General features: G+C 52.5%; 1 protein-coding gene across 2 annotated transcripts in view; it reads left to right on the forward strand.

Moving 5' to 3' along the window:
• Aspscr1 (ASPSCR1 tether for SLC2A4, UBX domain containing) overlaps positions 1-21,532 on the forward strand; it is a 37,931-nt gene extending 16,399 nt beyond the window's left edge. For both annotated transcript variants that reach the window (NM_001398979.1, XM_087574501.1), the window contains exons 6-16: positions 1,014-1,087; positions 1,426-1,858; positions 14,047-14,186; positions 14,369-14,450; positions 15,186-15,252; positions 15,903-15,965; positions 16,373-16,425; positions 20,757-20,808; positions 21,023-21,092; positions 21,164-21,339; positions 21,429-21,532. In NM_001398979.1, coding sequence (NP_001385908.1) covers positions 1,014-1,087; positions 1,426-1,858; positions 14,047-14,186; positions 14,369-14,450; positions 15,186-15,252; positions 15,903-15,965; positions 16,373-16,425; positions 20,757-20,808; positions 21,023-21,092; positions 21,164-21,339; positions 21,429-21,442 — 1,224 coding nt within the window. In that variant the 3' untranslated portion in view covers positions 21,443-21,532. The remainder of the gene's footprint in view (positions 1-1,013; positions 1,088-1,425; positions 1,859-14,046; positions 14,187-14,368; positions 14,451-15,185; positions 15,253-15,902; positions 15,966-16,372; positions 16,426-20,756; positions 20,809-21,022; positions 21,093-21,163; positions 21,340-21,428) is intronic.
• The last annotated feature ends 12 nt before the right edge of the window (positions 21,533-21,544 follow it).

A 21,544-nucleotide genomic window follows, 5' to 3' on the forward strand; every position in this document is an offset into this window, starting at 1 on the left:
GCTGTGAGGGGCTGTGCTGTAGGAAACTGCTCTGACCACATTCTTTCTGTGAAGAGATGAACCACGGGACCCCAGGGACCCCAGCCTGACCATCCTGTTTGGCTACATATTCTAGGTCTCGGGCCGTATGTGATTCTGCTCTTGAGGGTAGCTCCTTAGAGGCCCAGCTTTGGTTCAGTGGCCGAGCTGTGAAGTAGCTGAGGCTGGAGATGGTAGCACAGTTGTGGCTGCAGATAGTATACTGAGAAGGTTTGTCACCCTACATAGGACAGGACAGAAGAGCCCATGAGACAATGCCTTCTAATCTGGGGCTCTTAAACAAGAGTGGGTCTCGCCATCTTGCTTTCGGCTATCTGACAGGGTAGACTCTCTGTGGCCTGGTAGATACCTGTGTGGTGCTGAGGAGAACCTATGCAGGGAACCTGGCATCTGGAGCCCTCGCGCTCACGTTGCCTGTTGCCTCTTGTCCATTGAGGGTCATGAGGACGAGTGGAATGTGGTGGCTTGGAGTTATGACAGCTCTAAGAATGTAGAAAGAGGTGCAGGTCCTGGGAAGGCACAATGGAGATGCTAGCCAGTGGTAGCTCTGGAGCCTGTGCCCAGGGCGTTATGGGAGTATGGGGCTTGCAGTCTGCCCTCCTTGTTCCCAAGATGCTGACCAAGAGCTCCTCACTGTCCTGTCCTAAGCATAGCTGGAGGCTGAGCACAGGATGCTTGGTTTCTGGGCATCTTTAGTCTGCCCTTTCCAGACACAGCGGGCTGAATGCACAGCTGAGGAGGCCCAACCAGGTCATGGGACAGATGGTTAGTGGGTCCTCACCAGCTGCAGACCAGTTACATTCTTGCCCTCACAAAATACAAGGACTTTTAGGGACAGCTGAGGTGTGTGTGGCAAGAGGATCCTGGTGGGCTTTGGCTTGGGAGAGTTTACCAACCAGGACTCAGTAGGTGGAGGAAGTTGTTCCAGGCTTGAAGATCCAGGCATGGCCTACATGTCCTTTGTTTTTCTGCAGGTGACTGGTAGAGCTGCCTTGCAGAACACAACGCTTCAGTCACTGGGCCTGACAGGCGGTAGTGCCACCATCAGGTAGGGATGTCAGAGTCTCTAGGCTTTTGGAACCGTTTAATTAAAAAGGGGGAAGGGGGGTAGGTATGTCACATGTCTGTAACCCTAGCATTTCAGAGACCGAAGTGGGAGAGCCTGGAGTTGGGGGGCAGGGGTGGGGATGTGGAAAAGGTACTCAGGGTTAGGAATGTAGGTAGTACTGCCCTCACAATGACTGGTGACTATGCCTTCAAGGACCACGCCTTCCAGCCATTTTCTCATTTCTCCTCTTCAGAGAGAAGACATGGATTTAAGAAGGGACCCTGAAGTAGGGAAGGGTCAGTCTATGGTGTTAGACTCATTTTTTTTCCTCTCCCCAGGTTTGTCATAAAGCAGTATGACACCACTGGCAAACAGGAGTCTATAGCCGTCAGGAGCAAGCCCCCAGGAAGTCCAGTCTCCTCCATGTCAGCTGACCAGGCATCCAGTAGCCCATTGCTTCCTTTGAACTCTGGGGAGTTCAGCAGGGGAGACTTAAACCATCAGGGTGGTGCAAGTACCTCAGGGACCAGCCTCAAAGGTGGCCCAAAACCAGCAGATGCTCAAACGAAGCAAAGCACCACAAAGGAGTCTGCATCTGCCCCATTCATTCCTTTCTCGGGTGGGGGCCAGCGGCTGGGGGGCCCGTCTGTGTCCTTGAGATCTCTAACATCACCTGCTGCCAAGTCATCCACCTCGTTCTCTGGCCCCGGAGGCCCTTCTAAGCCTAAGAAGTCAAAGCCGGGTGAGGAGCCTCCTCAGGAGCCTGAACCGGTAAGGCGCCTACTGGGCGCGTACTGAGTGCCTACTGAGCCCTGCCACCAGGACTCAACTCTGACCTTGTTGCCTATGATGTCCTCAGGTGTGGGCACCTCCTGGGAAAAGATTTGTTCTATCTGAGTTCCCCGTGTAAGCATGTGGAAATATGACTTGCCCAGATCGCCACCAGCATCTGTGCTACCTGGAATATTCTTCATGGGGCTCTCAGCCTGGCCTGCTCTCTGCCTGCTGCCTGCTGCCTGCTGCCTGGCCGGGAGGTTTTGATAGTGTGAAAGAGGTTTTGAGCATTGATTGTCCCATACCAGGCAGCCTCCCTGTCATCTTCTTGTTGCTGGGCAGCAGGTTTGAGGCATAGATGGAGATTGTGTAAGAGTAGCAGTGAATTTGTCTGTGGGTCAGGATCTCCATAACTTCATCGGAAGTTTAAGTGGGGGACTTGAACTGTAGAGATGGCTTTGGTGTGAAAGGTGCTCACCTCGGTTGGGAGAAGAGAACAGCTGGCCTTCCTGAGCCCTCAGGAAATGGCCCACCCAGTGGTCCCTGGTCCAGCACGATCTATGCTGTGTTACTTTGTGTTGTGGTTGGCTTTCTTGAGGTGGAGCTCATCTCTGTGTACTTGTTGCTGAGGGATACATTTCAGTACACACCCATTCAGGCCGTCAGTCTGCAGAACAACGCTTTATTTTTTTCTGAGTTTTTTTGTTTTGTTTTTATTTATTTTTGTTTTTGGGGTTTGTTTGAGATGGAGTATTATTGTGTAGTCCAGACTGACCTTGAACACACAGAGATCTGTCTGATTCTTCTTCCTGAGAGCTAGAATTAAAGCTGTACACCACCATGCCTGGCCAGGCTGTTTGTCTGAATTCTGGGTCTGTCTTTGAGTTGCAGTTGTTGCTGTCACCCTGACCCATTTATCAGTGAGTCTCATCCTACCATCCTGGTAATGACTTGTCCCTGCCACCATTCCAGGGATAGAAAGGTACTTTTATTTTGGATCACTCTTCATGGTCAGGTGATGGGCCTTGTGAGTGAGCACCTTTTCCCAACCCTAGGTGGCACCCAGGAGACTGCCTTTGCACCAAGGGATGGGGGTGGATGTCCCTGTCATGTCAGTGTCTGGCTCCCCTGCCTTCCTCCCATTGGCTGATGGCCCTAGCCAGCAGGAGGACAGGGTGTGCGGTTACTGTTGGGTACCATAGGTACCATCTGCACACTCTGCTGGCTTCCAGGTGAGGCATTTGCTTGCCCTTATGGCCTCTGAGCAACACAAGAGTACCCTGTATGAATAACTTCACTGAGGGTTTGCTCAGGAAACATGGGAAGTTCCTGGACTCTCTGCTCTGCTCCTTCATGAGCTTGTTCCTGGGAAGGGCCCAGTCTTTGAGAGTTCAGCCAAGCAGGACTTCATTCAGCAGGACCTGTGGTTTCTGGCCTAGGGCTGGAGAGGGTCCTTGTCTGGCCAGCACATGGCTGGCAGTTAGCTCTGGGGCAGGCTATAAGGTAACCATGGCCTGGAGCCTTGAGGCTGGTGCCTTAAAGGAAGGCAGCTGTTTGGGAAGGAGGATAAGTTACTTATTTTCCTTAAAATTTAAGTTATTATTAATTATAAGTATACATTATAATAATATTGTTGTTGTTGTTGTTTTAAAGACAAGGTGTCACTATGCAGCCTTGGCTAGTTTGGAGTTGGCTCTGCAGGTCCAGCTGGCCACTCATAGAGAGCTGTCTCTTGATCTCTGCCTCCTGAGAACCAGGACTAATGGTATTGCCACCACACCCAGCTATTTTAAAGTTTTCGTGTGTGTGCATGTAAATATGCATGTTCTACAAGTATGTAGGCACATGTGCGCATGGTATTAATACCCATGTGAACACAGGCATATGCAAGCCTGAGGCCGATGTCACGAGTCACCCTTGATCAGCTTTTCACCTTAGTCATTGAGCCACGGTCTCAATCAAATCAGAGTTCACCATGTGGCTAATCTTGTTAACTAGATTACTCTGGAGAATCCTTTGCCTTTGGAGGCTGGAATTATAGGTGGGCTGTCATGCACACCTGGCTGCTCCTGCCCCCTAAGACAGGGTCTCTCTGTGTAGCTCCGGAACTCACTTTGTATACCAGGCTGGCCTTGAGTTCATAGAGATCCGCCTGCCTCTGCCTCCCAGGTGCTGGGATTAAAGTGTGTGCCACCACCACCTGGCTCACCTGGCGTTTACGTGGGTTTTGGGAACCTGAGATCCCATCTGCATGCTTGTTGAGCGAGGGCTACAACCACTGAGGAGCCTCCTGAGTCCACTTGTTTTCCTTTTTTGAGATACATGTCTTGAGAATGTAGCCAGGATAGCCTTGAACTTGTAACCCTCCTCTCTCATCCATTCAGTGCCACCAGGCCAGGCCTCCTCTAGCATTCTCTGTGTTTTTAGGACAGGGTCTCTCTATCCCATGGTTTACTAATGTACTGTCTGAAGTTTGACCTTCCTCATTGCTTATCTCCCTCCCACCCAGTACTCCCACTTTTGGATCCCAGTACTGCCGTGCAGGCTGACATGGTTCATAGCAGCCTGCAGCCTAATGACTCCTCAGTGCCTTGTGCTTTTGCTGCATCTAACAATTGCCAGTGAGATGGGTGGAGAGAGAGGGAGAGGGAATAAGAATGTGTTAAAGAAGTATTTTATTTGTGCGCGCGTGTGTGTGTGTGTGTGTGTGTGTGTGTGTGTGTGTGTGTGTGTGTGTGTGTACTTGAGTGTCAGCACTCAAGGAGGCCAGAAGAGAGCGTTGGATTCTCTGGATCTGGTGGCATAGATGGTTGTAAGCCATTGATATGGGTGCTGCTAGTCAAACTTGGGTACTCTCCAAGAGCAGTGAGCATTGCCGACTGCTGAGAGAGCTCAGAGTTGTCTTTTGTAACACTTTGTCTTTGGTTATTGTGACTGAGCATATCCTCCTTGAGTTCTTGGCACTTGACTTTGCCTTCTCCTGCAGATGTCCTTCAGCCACTGAAGAGCTCCTGGTGTGTTGGGTTGTGTCAGTTGAGTCACTGTGACTGTGATGCTGGCATGGGTCCCTTATTGCACAGAAAGCCTAGTGTGGAATCTGTTCCTGATCTTTGTTTTCTGAGTGATCAGGTGATGTCTTCTGGCTTTGATTTCCTTTGACTCCATGAGTAAATTTTTGTTCCATGTATAGAGCATGAGAGAATTCACTGGGTTTCCCCCTCAGTGCTTGCTTCTAGCCAGTTTTGTAGCACTATCTTTAGCTACTCAGCTTCTGTATCGCTCTGTCCCAGCAGCATCCAGTCTGTGGGGCTGGTCTCCCTCCAGTGGTTCCCTGCTGGTGAGGCTCATCTTGGAATGGCTGCCAGAGGAGTTTCCTCCTTACCTCTCTTTGCCAAAAGTGACATGTCTCTTCAAGGACTTATCCTTTCAAATAGTTTTCAGGATGTTAGCCAAGTTCCTGAGAGACTGCTGTTGGACACTGCGTAAAGCTCTGCTGTGTGGAGCTCTGAGGAGTCTCTGTTTGCTTCAGGAGACTCCACTGGACTGTGTCTCCTTGCATGGATGGCACATGTTGTACACACTTTCTTATTCTGTGCTGTAATGTAGGAGTGGACACTTGAGGTTCCTTTTTGTAATATGTGGAGTAGTATTAGAGTTCCTACTACCAAGTCACAGATAGCACCTTTATTAGTTCCAGGAAGTTTGTCTACATTTCTGTTGATGTCCATGACCATCCTAAGCTTGTTTTTTCAGTGTCAGACTGGACTTGTCTTTGAGTCTCTAGTGTTCTTTGAGTCATGGCACTCCTAGTGGAGGCCTTGCCTCTGCCTTAGGGGAATACTCTATAGCTTCACCGTAAACAACCTTTATTAGGCTAAGTCCTTTATTCCTGAGATTGCTAAATATTTTATCTTCAGATATAGGTGCTGAGGTCTGCAGGCAGCTTTTTCTGCATTGATGATGGGCCTGTGGGCACTGTCTTCTTCAGCCCTTATATTTGAGAGTTTGGGAAAATTTGGGCGAAGCTATTCCTGCATTCAGGGCCAGATGCCAGTGATAAGTTTCATTTTCGGCCACATATAAGTTTAGGTTAACTAACAGTTTATTCCTGACCTTTGCATTGTAGTCCTCATGGAGACAGTGGACAGCCTGCTCCCTCCCTCCTTCCTTCCCTCCCTCCCTCCCTCCCTCCCTCCCTCCCTCCCTCCCTTCCTTCCTTCCTTCCTTCCTTCCTTCCTTCCTTCCTTCCTTCCTTCCTCACTCTTTTTCCAGCCTGGAACAAGCCTGGGATCAAGAAAGTATTTAATTGGGGTGGAGGGGGTGAGTGGGACAGACAGGGTCTCTCTGTGTAGCCCTAGCTGTCCTGGAACTCACTCTGGCATCATGGCTTGGCCTCTGCAAGCCCTACCTCTGGCGGGCTCCCCGAGCTTTTGGCTGACTTATCCTGGCTGTCCCTGCCCTGGCCCTAGTCTGCTTGCATCTTCTCACCTTACATAGACACCCACCTCCCCCATAGCTAGGCTGTTTAAGCCTCAGCATCCTCAGTGGAAGTGGTTGAGGCACCTATGGACTTTGGAGGAGGTAGAAGAGGCCTAGTACAGGCTGGAGACCAAAGGGGTCCAGTGTTGGACTTGGGGAGGAAGTGATAACAGCCCAGTTGACCTAGGGCTGGGCCAGCATGTCTGCCAAGTAAGGCAGGCCTAGCTGTAGTACTTACCTTCCTTTCCTGAATCTCCTACTGGTGTTAGGATATTGACGGGTCTTCCTTGTAACTTAGGCAAGGGTGACTTTTCACACTTGGTGATTTTCCTGTCTATGAAGCTTTATTTTTTATTTTTACATTTTTGGGTTTTTCCAAATAGGGTTTCTCTGTTTACCCCTGGCTGTCCTGGACTCTCTTTGTAGACCGGTTGGCTTCAAACTCATAGAAATCCTCCTTAGTGTTGGGGTTAGAGGTGTGACCACCTGAGCACCATTCCTGGCCTCATGAATCTTTATTTAAAAATGGAAATAGGGGCTGGGGATTTAGCTCAGTGGTAGAGCGCTTACCTAGGAAGCGCAAAGCCCTGGGTTCGGTCCCCAGCTCAAGAAAAAAAAAAAAAATGGAAATAAAAACAAACGTTCCCCTTCTTGGTTCATCTATGTTGTGCCTTTCTCAGAGTTTGTCTTTATGGCTAATACTTGCTTCCACCTCATGTCCTGTGTGTGCTGCTGAGGTGGGCAGTGTGTTGTGAGGCAAGGCCTTCTTGTGTATCCTGCTTATTAGCCCAGATCTCACCTGCTTCACTCCTGTGCCCACAACTGTGGGAGTTGTGGCATGATATCTCGGTCTTGGTGACTCTGAGGACAGCTCATAATGTTGGGGCTGAGGGTATGATAGTGTATACTAGAATACAGGGCACGGTGCATTGAGCCCACCACTGTGGGGCTGACACTGTCAGTGGTCAGTGACAGGTCAGTGCTGGTGCCAACCTGACACTTCTGCTTAGGGCTCTTACTCCTGCCCCTGTCTTCACATCTGAGGGAGGAAGTTGGTTATCTGTGTCCATAGCGGGTAGGTTGTCACTCTTGTGTACCTCTTTAGTGCCTTGATTATCTATTTGCTCATGGCCCTGAACCCCTAAAACTGTCCTTATGAAGTATCCTGGAACAGAGAAGGTGGAAGGACCTGCTTTCTCCTTCAGGAACCTTGCTGGTTCCTGCCCTGTGATGTTTGGCTGGTATGAAGTTCCTGGGTCCATCCACAGTCAGACTAAAAATAGATCCATGACTCTGTTAAGGGGCAGGGCAGCTGTGTCTTTCTCCTACCCTGAAGGTGCCAATTTTCAGCCTCTCGTTACTTCCATGCCAGCTTGAATCCCATGTCCTATACTGTATATGAGTGCATCAGTCAGAGCAGCCGGCCTGGTCAGCTTGCCAGGCAAGCAGTCGCTGTCCCTGTGTCAGGATCCTAGCATAGCCTTAAGCACTGAACCCAGGGCCCCCAGCCAGCAGGGCTTGTTCCATGGAGGGTGCGCATGCTCTGCTTGTGCTCCTCCAGCCTTTGATCTGGGAGCCTGGGCAGCTGATTGATTGTGGAGCGTGTGTCGTCTCCCCCCCACCCCCCTTGTGCTTCTTGTCACCAGCAGCCCCACACCCAGAGGGCTGGCTGGCCACATGCATCTGCTTTGTGTCCCTACTCAGTCTTGGGGGGAGGGGGACGGGAACAAAACAGAACTTTTTTGGGGAACTTCAAAGGTACACTTTAGTAATCAAAAAGAGTTTCCAAGTTTCCCATTAATGTTTTGCCTGTGTGTGGTTTTTGGATTTAAATAAAGACTCAGAAGAAAGAGACAGGATAAAATACAGGCAGGTCCTCGCTGAGGCCCAGGATGGTTCACAGAGCCTGGCGGTTCCTGCCTTTGATGTCAGACATTAATTATTAGAAGGTAGTTTTACTGGCGATCAGAACCGGGCTCTGGGAGAGGCTGGGGCTGCCCGGCGCCCCCTGGCCATGTCCTTTGAAGTCCCTCCACAGCCCAGGAGGCCTCCTTGTAGCTCTACGCACTTGCAGGCCGATCACAGCATACACACCCCCATGCCTGTAGCCTCCCCAGCAGCTGGCACAGGGGCCAACCCTGATCAAAGGCCCTGGGTCCTCCTGGGCAGGTCTAGCTGCCCCTGGCCGGCCTGCCCCTCCCCCTCAGGGGATTTCCTTCGTGGCTGTCCCACATACCCTGCTCAGTCTGGCCTTCACCCTCTGCACCCTGGGCTGGTGACTGGTTAGTACTAATGGGGCTGGAAGGGGGTAGGGGGAGGGGAAGCATGAAGAAAGTTGTGCCAAACTTAGTGAGAATACCCACCTGGACCACTGAGTGTGGCGGGGCAGGCAGGGGGGCGGGGCGGGCAGGCGGGCGGGGTGTGTGGATGGCTGCAGCCCGGTGCCCAGGATGGGGACTCTGAGTCTGCTTGCTCTTCTTTGCCCTGGGTTTCTGTCAATAGGCCCGCTGTGCTTGGGTGCTTATGGATAGCTCTCAGGTGCTGAGGATCAAGCCCACTTCTTTTGAGAGCTGCAGGCCACTCCTTCATTGGAAAGTCCACTGGGAGTATCTGGGCCACTTGTTCATTTGTTTTGCTTTAAAGCTTTTTGTTTGTATTTATTCATTTGTTTGCTTGTTTGTTTTGGGACTAGGGTCTCACTATGTAGTTTTGGCTGACCTGGAACTTGCTATGTAGACCAAGCTTAGTGTCAAATTCACAGAGATCTACTTGTCTCTGCCTCCTGAGTGCTGGGATTAAAGGCGTGTGTTACCATGCCAGCTTATCTTTATTTTCAGTAATGTATTCTGTGCATCTGTGCGTGCGTGTGTGTGTGTGTGTGTGTGTGTGTGTGTGTGTGTGTGTGTGTGTATGTGCATGTCTCTGTGGGGGGTATATGTGCATCGATGCAGTACCCACACATGCCAGAAGAGGGCATTTTGTGTGTGTGTGTGTGTGTGTGTGTGTGTGTGTGTGTGTGTGTGTGTGTGTCTGTGTGTCTGTGTGTCTCTGTGGGGGGGGTATATGTGTATCGCTGAGTACCCATACATTCCAGAAGAGGGTGTTGGGTCTGTGGAGCTGGAGTTCCATGAGTTCTGGTCACTGAACTTCAGTTTTCTGTAAGAGCAGTACATGATCTTAACTGCTAAATTACCTCTCCAAGTTCCTTTCTGGTTGGTTTTGCAGGTGCTTAAGCTTCACTGAGTGACTCCAGGGCCTACTGCTCACTGAACAGGTGTAGTAGAGAATGGTCCAGTAGAACAAGGACCTCCCACTTGTTCCCCTAACCTGGGCTCACAGTTTGTATTGTGTGAGTGTTCCAGTCTTTGCTCCTATCTTGAATATTTATCTTTCTTATTTGTCTTGGTTTTTAGACTTTTATGTAGCCTTGGCTGGCCTGGAATTTACTATGTAGACCAGGCTTGCCTTGAACTCATAGAGGTCCTTCTGCCTCTGCCTCCTGAGTACTAGGATTATAGCTGTGTACTACTAGACCCAACATGGAGGTTTATCTTTCCGGAGCCCCTAGGAGCAGCTGCCAGTCTGGGCCAGTCCCTGCCCTCCCTTTCCTGGTCGAGCCGTTACTTTTAGAGAGGTGATGTATATGCTTACAGTGCTTGGCAGAAATACTCCAAATGTTCACGTGTCACTGCTGTGGCTGAGAGTCTGAAACTGCACTCTGTCTGTTTGTTTGGATTTGTTTTTTTTTTTTTTTTTAAGATTTATTTATTATATATAAGTACACTGTCGCTATCTTCAGACTCACCAGAAGAGGGTACAGATGGTTGTGAGCCACCGTGTGGTTGCTGGGAATTGAACTCAGGACCTCTGGAAGAGCAGCCAGTGCTCTTAACCACTGAGCCATCTCTCCAGCCCCTGTTTGTTTGTTTTAAGATGGGTTTTTCTCTAACCTTGGCTGTCCTGGAACTTGCTCTGTAGACCAGGTTAACCTTGTACTCACAGATTCACCTGCCTCTGCCTTCGGGTGCTGGAATTAAACGTGTGCACCATACCCTGCTGCACTCTCTTCTTTTTTTTTTTTTGGTTCTTTTTTTCGGAGCTGGGGACCGAACCTAGGGCCTTGCGCTTCCTAGGTAAGCGCTCTACCACTGAGCTAAATCCCCAGCCCCACTCTCTTCTTTTTAAAAGAGCTTTGGTCAATTTTTAAGACCAAATGGAAGTAATTCAAATCCACAGTAGAGAAGCTGAGCAGTTAAGAAAAATATACATGAAAATGGAAACCTGCCCTAGGAGCCAGTGGTGTTGTGTGCTGGGGTGGCACTTCCCTGTAGGTATCTTGGAGAGGGGCAGCACCCCTATGCTGCCCCTAAGCCTGAGTCAGTCTAGCCTTGGACTCTGGCACAACTGTGTCCTGCTGCGTCGTCCAGGGCCTTTGATGGTGTCCATGTGCTCAGGCGCCTCTCTCCCTCCCTCCCGAGGGTGGCTGAGCCCTGTGAGTAACTCGGAGGTTTGGCCTGCATCCCTCTTGCAGTGATTCATGTAAGCTCAAAGCCTCAAGGGAAACGCTTCACATTCCCTCTCACCAAAGCCATTGTCAGCACCCGCTGGCTGGGATGAGGAAGAGCAAGCAAAGGGAGCAGGCGACCGTTGATGGAGAAGCTGGAAAATCTGAGGTTGAGGTCACCTCTAAATAGTGTTCACATGTTTTCTTCATCTGTCATCTCATCCTGGAAAATCACTGTCAAAAGAGGGAGCTTGGGCAGGCCCATTTCTGATATGAGTAGGGTATCCTGTGACCGCGAGACCCTGCCAGGGCTGGCCAGGCCAGGATACATTGAGCTTTCTTCCTTCTCTGCTTGGAGTGATCTGCCCTGGGGTGGCTCTTGCCTGGAGTTTGCTTACAGCAATGCCCACCTGTCTCATAGGGGTGCTCGCCTATGTGCCTCCTGTGCCCTAGTTCTCAATTGCTTGGGGTCAGGTGTGGTGGAATTTGAGGATGTGGGATATGGGAGACTACTGCTTTCTGTCTTCCTGGCTATTTCTTGCAAACCTTTCCTCCTTTCTGTCAGTGTGCAAGACCCTCACTGCTAACCAGGACTCAGAATCTGTTGTGTTCCTAGGTTCCCTGGAGTCAAAGCCTCCTATGTGAGTTCTAGTAAGGGCTCTTCCACCCAGTGTCAGTCTATCATAGCCTCACAGACAGGGAAGGGAGGCCACCCGCCCTTTACATACACTTTACAGGCACTCTGTGCCTCAGTTTCTACACCAGTCACAAAGCAACCATCATATGCCCTGACCCTGTAGGCTTATTTTGAGGACTTGGCCCCAGCATGCGTGGGCCTCCTGGGGAAAGGCTCTTTAAGATGCCCTCACACCGAGCTCCCTGTTCTGAAGGCCTGGCTCGTCCTTGGGAGTCTCCTGCCCAGGGTTCATTGTGCTCCCAGGAGCCCTTTAGCTTCCCAGCCTCAGCCTGGTGGGATATGGCCTTTTGTGTCCTCCCACAGCACAGGAGAGTTCTAGGGTGTTATCTTGGGTTCTGACCATTTTGTTGCAGGAATGACAGGACAGGCTTTCCTCTCCTCTAGGCACCAGTGATGCTTTGTCTCTCAGGCCTTGTCAGGCTTGACTGTCCTTCACAGCTGTCCCTGTGTGCTTTCTTTCTCCTGATACTTCACCTCCAGATATGAGTTCTGTATCCAAAACCATCTCCATAAGTACCTAGGATGGGAATCATGTGTAAAACTGTCAGGATGGAGATGGGAGCCTGGCACTGGCAGAGCATCCTGAGTAAACAGGGTCAGACATGGCTGGGGGACAGCTGTGTGACCTCTGTGCTGCTGACTGCCCTGCTGCAGCCCCTGCCTGCCCAGGGGTTCTGGGATGGAAGCTGTCAGGGAAGATTGTGAGGCTGGTGGAGCTTCTCCACTGAGTTCTCAGTCTCCCCCTGCTGCCACTGGTGGCAGTGTGATGCTTCCTGCCAGCCAGCTGCAGACCTCGTGAGGTGTCATGGAAGATTCTGGAGCCTTGGACCCTTCTGTAGCAGCTCACTTGGCCTGATCTTTGCCAGTAGGTTCCAGTAGACCCTTTACCCCAGTGCTTCCTGGTCTCTGGGCTCCTGGTGCTTTGTGGTAGATAGTTTTCCTGAGTAGAGCAGGAAAGGTCCAAAACAATCAAAGGTGCCAATTTTACTTTTCTGACTAAATTCAGCAGCTCCTGGACAGTGCAGTACTTATGTTCCTACGTGCCCTGCCCTAGAAGCATCTAACAAGCCACTCTCTTCCCTGCTATTCCTAGGCTGTTCCACAGGGAGGGTTCTGAACTGGCAGCAAGAAAGCCTGCCCCGAGTTCCTTCAGTTTTTTAGCCTGAGTGCCTGAGGCTACATTTACTCTCGAATCCCAGATTGCCACCACCCAGCCTAGACTATGGAAAGTAGTCCATGGAAACTGTTGCTTATAGCTCAGGATGTGCCTACATTCTGCCCTCCCCCTGGAGCCTGGGCAAGCCCATGGCCCTGCTGGAATGCAGAAACTGTGGCCATGGGGGCAGCCTGGCACCTGGCATCATGTGGTAAAGACCTTTGGAGCAGACTGCCTACGATGGCTACTCCATGGGTGTGGCTTTGAAGGGGCAGCCCCCTGGGTCCATGGTTAGCCACCTGTGACTCCCTGCCCAGGCCTTAGCCAGCCTTTCCTACCCATGTGGCCTGAGGTCAGATGGGCTCCATGGTTAGAACAATATAACAGAGCTTAGTAGATTGTAGGGATACGGTGTCCACGGACAGTGGCAAATGAGGAAACTTCCAAGGAGACATCTGGGACAGGTATGCATCAAAATATACCCAGTGTGGATATATTGAGGGTAAGTACTGGCTAGGGTCAATCTCTCTGGGCCTGAAGACATCTTTAGAATGATGGTACTGTGAAAGGCTGCTGGAGGGCAAGGGGAAGCTTGTTCTTAGAGCCAGACAACCTGTCCCCAAGTTGTCAGCATTTTGGGGCCTGGCTCATGGCATTACAGCTGTTTTTTCTGCAGGACAGGACCCAACATGGGCTCTGCCAGCCCAACTGGCACCTTGGTCAGGCCTGGCTCCATGGGGTGGCCCCAGCACAGAGGAGGTATCCCACCCTCCTGGGCACCGCAAATGGACTGGGCCTGCCTTGTAATTTTCATTGCCATTGATGCCAATTAGGAGTGACGCTAGCCCTTCCTCTGTCCCTGGGTGGGCAGGGCGAAGGCCAGCTAGCTGCTCCCTAGGGAGGGAGAGGTGGAGTCAGCCTGGCTTTGGGGCTGTGACTGCAAGAGGGCAGTAGGGGCAGCTGGCTGGGGTTTTTGCCAACACTCTAATTTGGTGGCTTCTACTGTTCCTCCTTTCTGGAACCCCTGACGTGGCCTCCAACAGGGGTGCAGCTCCCCAAGTTGGTTTCCTGAACTTGAGGTTCTTCCATTGAGGCAAGAAGTATGTTAGGACACTTCTGGTCTTCCCTGAAGTTGAGTTCCCATGGGCAGCACTGATGCCCACTGAGGGCTGAGCATCTCCACATCAAGACTTCTAAATACTACTTCTCCAAGCCCTACTGTGGCCCTCTGGTTGTGAGATGGTTCGCTGGGATGATGAGTCTTCATGGCTATTCTTCTGTGGAAACACAGGCACATGCACGCACACATACATGGTGAAGCCATGTCAACTGAATTCCTCTATTCACAGCCCGTTGACCGAGATCCTGTGGTGTGCCACCCTGACCTAGAGGACTTGCTACAGCCCTGGCCAGCAGAGGTGCCTGACGAGTTTTTTGAGGTGACCGTAGATGATGTGAGGAGACGCCTGGCCCAGCTCAAGAGTGAGCGGTGGGTGCCCCTGGGCCTGTAGTCATCTCCATGGCTTTCCTCTGTGGCTTCACCTGATCCTTTCCTACTGTCTTGAGGGAGAATAGCCCTTAGGGCTGTGGAGAGCAAGGGGGAAGGTGTTTGTTTTTCCTGCTCAAGACTAAGGAGCTTTTCTGTTGAGACCGAGACCCTCTTCACCACAGGAAGCGTCTGGAAGAAGCTCCCTTAGTGACCAAGGCTTTCAGGGAGGCACAGATGAAGGAGAAACTGGAACGCTACCCAAAGGTGAGCAATGACTTCCTTAAGTTCCTATGGGAAGGACTTGCCCCAGGAAGTGACTGCAACATCCACTCAGGTAGTTGGTTCACAGGCTAGGCAGCCCCAGGGTCGCAGAGCACCACCACCACGTGGACTTGTCCTTGGTTGAGTAGGCGTCATGATAGGCTTATATGCCGAGTCTCAGGACTAGCCAGCCCACCCCTCAGCATTTCATGATGAAAAGCTCTTTTTTCCTTTTTTTGGTAGTACTGAATTGAACTTGGCCTTGTACATGCTAGGCAAGTGCTGCTTTACCACTGACCATTCTCTACCCCTGTGATGAGCAAAAATCTTCATTTTTGTTTGCCTTGTTGTTGTTGTTTGGTGGGCTCAGAACTTAGTGTTCCACCTCCACCTCGTAAGCATTGGATTTTAAGTGTGCAGCAGCACACCCAGCCGTCAGGACAGATTGGGACACACACAGGATGTGTTACTCATTTAGTCCAGGCTGCTGCTGGCTTCAGATTTACTTTATAGGCAGAGATAACTGTGATTTCTGACAGGAGAGTTATAGGACTGTGCCGCCTCAGTGAGCTTTTAAGGTGCACATGTTCATGTGTTGGGCATTGACTCCTTTCTTGAGCTCAGATGTATTGAGCACGGGGAAATCCAGGCCTGGGGTAGCTGACAGTTACTATAGTAGGAACGGAGCAGGGAGACCCTCCCTGTACCATGACGTCCCTCTCACTTGCTCCTCAACAGGTGGCGCTGAGGGTCCTGTTCCCTGACCGGTACATCCTGCAGGGCTTCTTCCGCCCCAGTGAGACGGGTGAGAGTCTGCAGGGTCGGGTGACCCTGTGCCCTGTTGGGCTGTTGTCCACCACAGACTACAGCTCCCGCCTTTGGGGCTTTAGGAAGATGGGGTAGCCACAGGCTGCCATCCTTTCCCTGTGATGTTCAGGTGACTCTGAGGTTCCAGGACCAGTTCAGGTCTTGGGCTGCTACTTCTCGGAGAGGCTCAAGCCTGTCCCCAGAGCTCATGATTCTCAGTGTTTGAGCAGGTAGGAATTCTCTGAGAAGAAGCCATTGAAGTCACCAGAGATGGAGTGGACCTTGGAGGACTATTTTAAGACAGTGAGGATGAAGTAGTTCTAGGCCTGAGGGGACTCCTACCTGGCAAGGTTCAGGTTGAGGAGTTGGGTCCTCAAGAGGTACTGGGGATGCTGTGGGCCTACCAGGGCATGGCTGTCGGTAGGAAGCCTCTCTCGCATCAGAATGGGGATTCTAGAAGTGGTGTGTGCTCCAGTTCCCACCATACTGAACACCTAGGATGGCAGGAATGCACTGAGGAATCCTCACATCCAGGGTTTAGCGTCTGCCAACAGGGAGCCCAGCCTGCTTTGCTGGGGAACCCTGGGGCTCATGTCCCTAGGTTCCCAGCAGAATCTCACAGTGAGTGTTGTTCCCCTTTCTCTACAGTGGGGGACCTTCGAGACTTTGTTCGGAGCCACCTGGGGAATCCCGAGCTCTCCTTTTACCTCTGTAAGTCTCTGCTCCTCAGCGGCCTCTGCCTCCCTCTGGCTCTGACTCTTTTCCTCATTTTAGTCTGCAAGGTGTGACCTTCTCTCTGCACTGGGACTTAAGATGTTTTTTGCTCTAGAAGCCAAGCTGTCTAGCTATTCAACCCTGTGGTCCCTTGCAGGGAGTTGATATCAGTGCCCAGCTTCCCAGTTTGGCCTCTTTCCCAGTCTCACCCTGTGGCTCAGGCTGCAACAGGGACTGGATCCAGGAACAGGGTTGTCACCAGGGTGGTGAGGACCCCTATGAGCAGCAGAGGTGGGTGGACAGCCTGTGACCTGAGAGGTGATTCACAAGTGCCTACTAAGGCCTGTCTGCCCTGACACATGGAAGCTACCAGTGTCCTAAAAGACAATCCCCTCTCTCCACAGTCATTGCTCCACCCAAAATGGTCCTGGATGACCACACGCTGACTCTCTTTCAGGTACCAATTGCCTTACGGGTGCTGCTGGGGCTAGCTGTGCTGGGAGGGCAGGCGCTATGCTGTGGTTGGGTTGGGAAGGAGCCCTGGCAGGCTCTGCAGTGGGTAATAAAGCCTTTAGAGCCGGTGAATTCAGAGGGAGCAGTGGCCTCTGAAGTTGTTTCTGACAGGGCTTTCCAGCCTCCTCCGCTTCCTGCCTGGCCCCGGGGTGGGGATTGGCCTGCCCAACTAGCTGGCCTGCTGTCCTCAGCTGGGGCCGCCTGAAGGTCCTGGCCTCTGGGCTGCTGTATGACACCAGCTCCTTAGCACCTGGGTGAGGAAGAGGCTGGCAGCCTGGTCTAGGAGTGGTACAGAACCTCAAGAGGGCTGGGGTCCTTGGCTGCTGTTGGCTGTCATCTCTGCCACTTTCGGGAGCTCAACCTTTCTCCTGAACTCCTGCTAGTCTTTGGTAGGAATGCCCTGGTTGCAGGCCCTAAGATCTCCAAGGCAGAGGCTACTTGACCCTGCACCCGGCAGAGGATTGGAATGAAAGCCTTGTCTTCCCTCCTTGGGAGAGCAGCTGGGGCCTCCTTAGCCCCTGTAGTCTAAAGGTTTCCTTTTCAAAGTCTTTAGATATTTTAATTAACAACAGAGGCGCCGGAAGGCCTCTACAAAGGTCTGGGTTGGGGGCTACAGGCTCCACTGGCTGCCTAGAACTGCCACCATTAGGGTGAGACAGGGCAGGGAGCAAGCTGGAAGCTCACCAGGGACTGCTGAGGGCAGAAGTACAGCCACCGGTTCTGCCGCAGTGGAAATCTGGGAGGTCCCCAGAGCGACCTGTGACCCTGTGATTCTCTTCTCGGCTTATGAACCTCCAGGCGCTGGCCCTCTTTCTTCATCTCTGCCCCTCCCTACCTCCCTGGCCAGCTTGTTGATAAACATTGAATCTGGAAGATGCTTTGGGATTGAGGGCCAGCCCTCAGGCCCTTCCTCTAGTCTGGATTCACATACCCCCTCCCCAAGCCACAGGGTGCCTCTCACCTGCCTTTGCCTGATTCCTGGTGACACTCTGCCCTTGCTACCAGCTGCTTTCATCCTTCAGCTCTGCCTGGAGCCACAGGCCTCCCAAGGGGTGGCATCCCTTCCTGCTGCTGAGGGAAAGAAGCCTGCTCCCCTCGGGTAGGTTAGCTGGCAGCAGCCCTTGAAGCTGCGTCTTTCCCCATCTCTGGCCAGGGTCGGCTCTGCTGCCCAGGGCTGGTCTACATTAGACCATGTGGGATGCCACTGGCCAGAAGAGCAGGGGCATAGGGGCAGGGAAGACTAAACCACAAAGAGGTGGGGTGCAGACCCCCACCTGCACTGTGAATTTTCTGGACCTGAGGCCTGGGCTCCCTGCTGTGCCCCAGCGCACCCCTTTGCTCAAGGTTTAGGTGATCAGTTAGTATTTGGTTGGAGCCATAGGGAAGGAAGACAGGCAAAGCAGGGAAAAGCCTAGTGGTCCTGTGCCCAGCCCCACCTGGCCTGCTGTGCTTTCTGAAGCTTGGCTAGGTCTTGCCTTTCTTGCCTTGTAGGTGTATTCTGGGAACTGCTGGTCAATTGCTACCCTCATCCCTCTCCCTGTGCTCTAAGTAGTCCTGGGAGGATAAGGAGAGGGGTGTAGCTTGAAACTTGTGGTCAGACAGTTAAGTCTGTTCCACTGCTTTTTCTGTGTTTGTCCATAGTAGGGGTAGAGAGAATGGGTGGGTTAGAGCCTGGAATCCTGGCCAGTGTCAGTTCCCACGTGGGGCAGATTGGCCCAGCAGGGACTGTGCAGTAAGCAGAGGGTGGAATCTCATTTACTGGTTGAAATGGTCTTCTGTGCACCTTCCCTTGTTCCTGGGACCCCAAGCAAGTAGGCAAGGGTTTCAGGTTCCAGCAGACACTAGATGAAGGGTGAGTTCTGATCATAGGGGCTTAGAAGACCCCTTTGTAGAAGAGGGTTCCTTCCCCATACTCTCCTGACTTCCTGCCCCAGCTTGAGAGTATCTTATCTTCAAGTTGAGAGAGAGGAAGAGGTAAGGAGTGAGGTAGGCCCTGGACTCAGCTGCTGACAACAGAAAAATGCCAGAGTGCTCCTAATACCCAGCTGAGTCAGGTGAGGTTCAGCCTGGGAGGGAACTGGGGACTTCCCTGTTCCCTATCATTGGCGTGTAGTCCCTTCTCCCTTGGAAAGAGACACTAGCAATAGGCTGTCTGGCTGCTCCTCCCTTGAACAGGGTTGGTCCTGGCAATGTCTGGTGTTTGCTTAGACCAGGCAGGCAGTTCAAGAACCCCAGCCTTTGGGGCATGAACTAAATTGATAGGCTATTCCCTTGGTGCAAAGGAGGGCAGAAGTCCTCACTGTCTCAGGTGACCCAGCAGGGCAGTCCACAGTTGCAGAGGAGATGTAACAGAGCTTGGGAATGCTCGTTTTTAGTTCATGATCAGGCCCAGCCTTGATGTCAACAGTCTACCGCCCTCGCCTCTCTTCCATCTGGGGCTGGGTATGGGCATTTGGGGACAGAGCCACAGCTGGCCTTTCCTCTCACGGTGTTCTGGGTTCTACCTGGCCTTCGCTGAGCTTCCCAAGCACTGCTTGCTAGGTATGGGTCTAGCCTTGGAGCCTCCTCAGTCACCTCCAAAGGGAGCCTCCTCGACTGGTGTTGGTAGAAAACAGACAAGACCTTGTGGACATGCCAGCCAGGCTCCCAGAACTGCTAGAAAGAGTGGGCCACAGGCTGCCTGAGAACACCACTCAGTTGCTGGCAGAAGTATAGAAGGTGGTGCTGGCTACTTGCAAGGCTACCTTGGTGGGAGGTAAGCCATTCTAGGCTGAGGAAGGCCCTAGCACTGTCCTCCCCATGTCCCCGCTTGGATCCCTGGCTTCCTTCTGGCGCTTTCCCAGAGGCACTAGGGCAGCCCCCCGCCCACCCCACAGGCGCCCTCCCAGGGCCACTAGGGCAGCCCCCGCCCACCCCACAGGCCTCCTCGCATGCTGCTTTGATCGCAGACCTCACAATTGCGTTTCAAAGCATTCACCGCCCTTGTTTGTGTCCCTCGTTGCCGGCTGGAGGCTGAGGTTTCAGCGTTCCTAGGCCTGGCCTTTGAAGCTTGCTCTTATTAATCTTTTAACATCCCCCAACCCCACCCACCCCGCCCACCCCTCCAGCCTGTGGCACTCACAGGAGCCTGGAGCCGCACGGAAAGAATGCCCTCAGCCTGCAGCTGCAGCCCCTTCCTAGGCCCTGCCAGACTCCTGGCTGCCCTCAGCTTTTGGCCACGTCAGCTAGCCCCAGCCCCCAGCTCCCTTGGGCACAAAGTCTGAAAAAGAGGAAAACACTCTTGATGTGTGATCCTAAGGCCTCTTGGGCTTCTGCAACCCTGGGCTGTTCCATCACCCTATAAGGAGGACTCAAAGCCTTGTGTTCAGTGGTGTCAGAGAGGAAGCAACCTTGTCTACTCATGCTTCCACCCCATACCTGTGCCCAAGAAAGTCGGACCAGTTCCTGCACCAAAGCGCCATACCCTCTGCCCCCTTTGGATGGGTGGACCACAGGATGGCAGAGCATCAGTTAGGAGCCCCCCTCTCGTCTGTGAGAACTGCGTCCTTCACCATCAGACCCAGCTGCAGCACCAGCAGATTTGGTACTGGTGTGGTTTTTGGATAGGTGTGGTTTAACAGCCTTTGATCCTGGGCATTCAGTTGTGTTTTCAAGGCTATCCTTGTTTGGGTGGGACAGAAGAGCCTGGGCTGGCCCTGGCTCTGGCTTCCACTTAGTAGAGTGTTAACCACCCTGCCCGGACTGGTGCATCTCACCAGGAAGCATTTCCAGAGCAGCTCCTGCCTGGGCCTGCTCTCCCAGGACACTCCTGTCCCCAAGGCACGGCGTACATTCCTAACCTTAGAGATGGTCCTACCCATATTCCCTCACTCTGGTTTTGTTTGTTTTTTTTGTTTTTTGTTTTTTTGTTTTTGTTTTTTTGTTTTTGTTGCATAAGCAGGGGAAGGGGTTGTATATCGATGGACAGGAACACAGATCTCTCTCCCACTTCTGTTCCTAGACAGTGTCAGGCTGGGAGACCCAGACGCCCCTACCCCCTAATGGTCCTATGTCCCCTCTGACCTCCTGGGCTAGATGTGTCTGAGTCATAAACTCAAGTGACATTGGCAGTTTGCTGGTGCTACAGCTGGGCAGTGGGACAGGCGTGAAGGACACAATTCTCACAAATGACAAGTGGGGCTCCCAACTGGTGCTCTGCTGTCCTGTGGTCCATGATGGGTAGAATGCTAGAGGAACACCCCCTATCTGGCTCCCTGATCCCTGCCCTCCCTGCAGGCAAACCTCTTCCCTGCTGCGCTTGTGCACTTTGGAGCTGAAGAACCAACAGGTGAGTGAGGCCAGCAGGACCCACCTTGAATCCCACTTTCCCTGATGCCCAAAGCCAAGATGCCTTAGGTGTTCACTCTTGAGGTCCTTGGGTTGGGGGACTGCAGCCCAGGATTCACCTCCCTGGGGTATCTTCTTAGCCATACCCCACTGGCAGCATGTGGGTGAAAGTGCAAGTTTCATCTATAGCTGAGGGTAGGCTCTGGCTTCTGAAGGTCTCTACCTGGAACCTGGGCTGCTAGAACACACCGTCTCCCCATCTACGGCTGATGTGCTGGTGGCCAGGTAAGTTGCTGAGGGGTTGGGAGTCCCTCCAAGGCTGTGCCCACCACCTGGCCTTGGACTCTCACCCCTAGGTGTATGTCCCGGGCCGCCGGGTCCCCATCCCTGCTGCCAGCCCCTGACCCTGTGTCCCTGGATTCTGAGCCAATCGCTGAGGAGGGGGCACTGGGGCCCCCAGAGCCCATCCAAGGGACAGCCCAGCCTGTGAAGAGAAGCCTGGGCAAAGTGCCCAAGTGGCTGAAGCTGCCAGGTGCCTGTCTGCCATGGACTAGCTGGGTAGGGCAGGGTGGCTGGGCAGGAGCCCAGGGGCTTGTGATCATTCTTGTGTCTGCGTCACAGCCAGCAAGAGGTGAGAGCCACCAGCCTGGAGATGTCCATCATCAACCACAGGACCCACCCCCACCCACCCCGAGCAGGAATAAAGAGTCGCGCTTCTCTCAAAACTCTCTGATTTC

Source organism: Rattus norvegicus, chromosome 10 (assembly GCF_021556685.1).
Source record: "Rattus norvegicus strain SHRSP/BbbUtx chromosome 10, alternate assembly SHRSP_T2T, whole genome shotgun sequence".
NCBI classification, from domain to species: domain Eukaryota; kingdom Metazoa; phylum Chordata; class Mammalia; order Rodentia; family Muridae; genus Rattus; species Rattus norvegicus.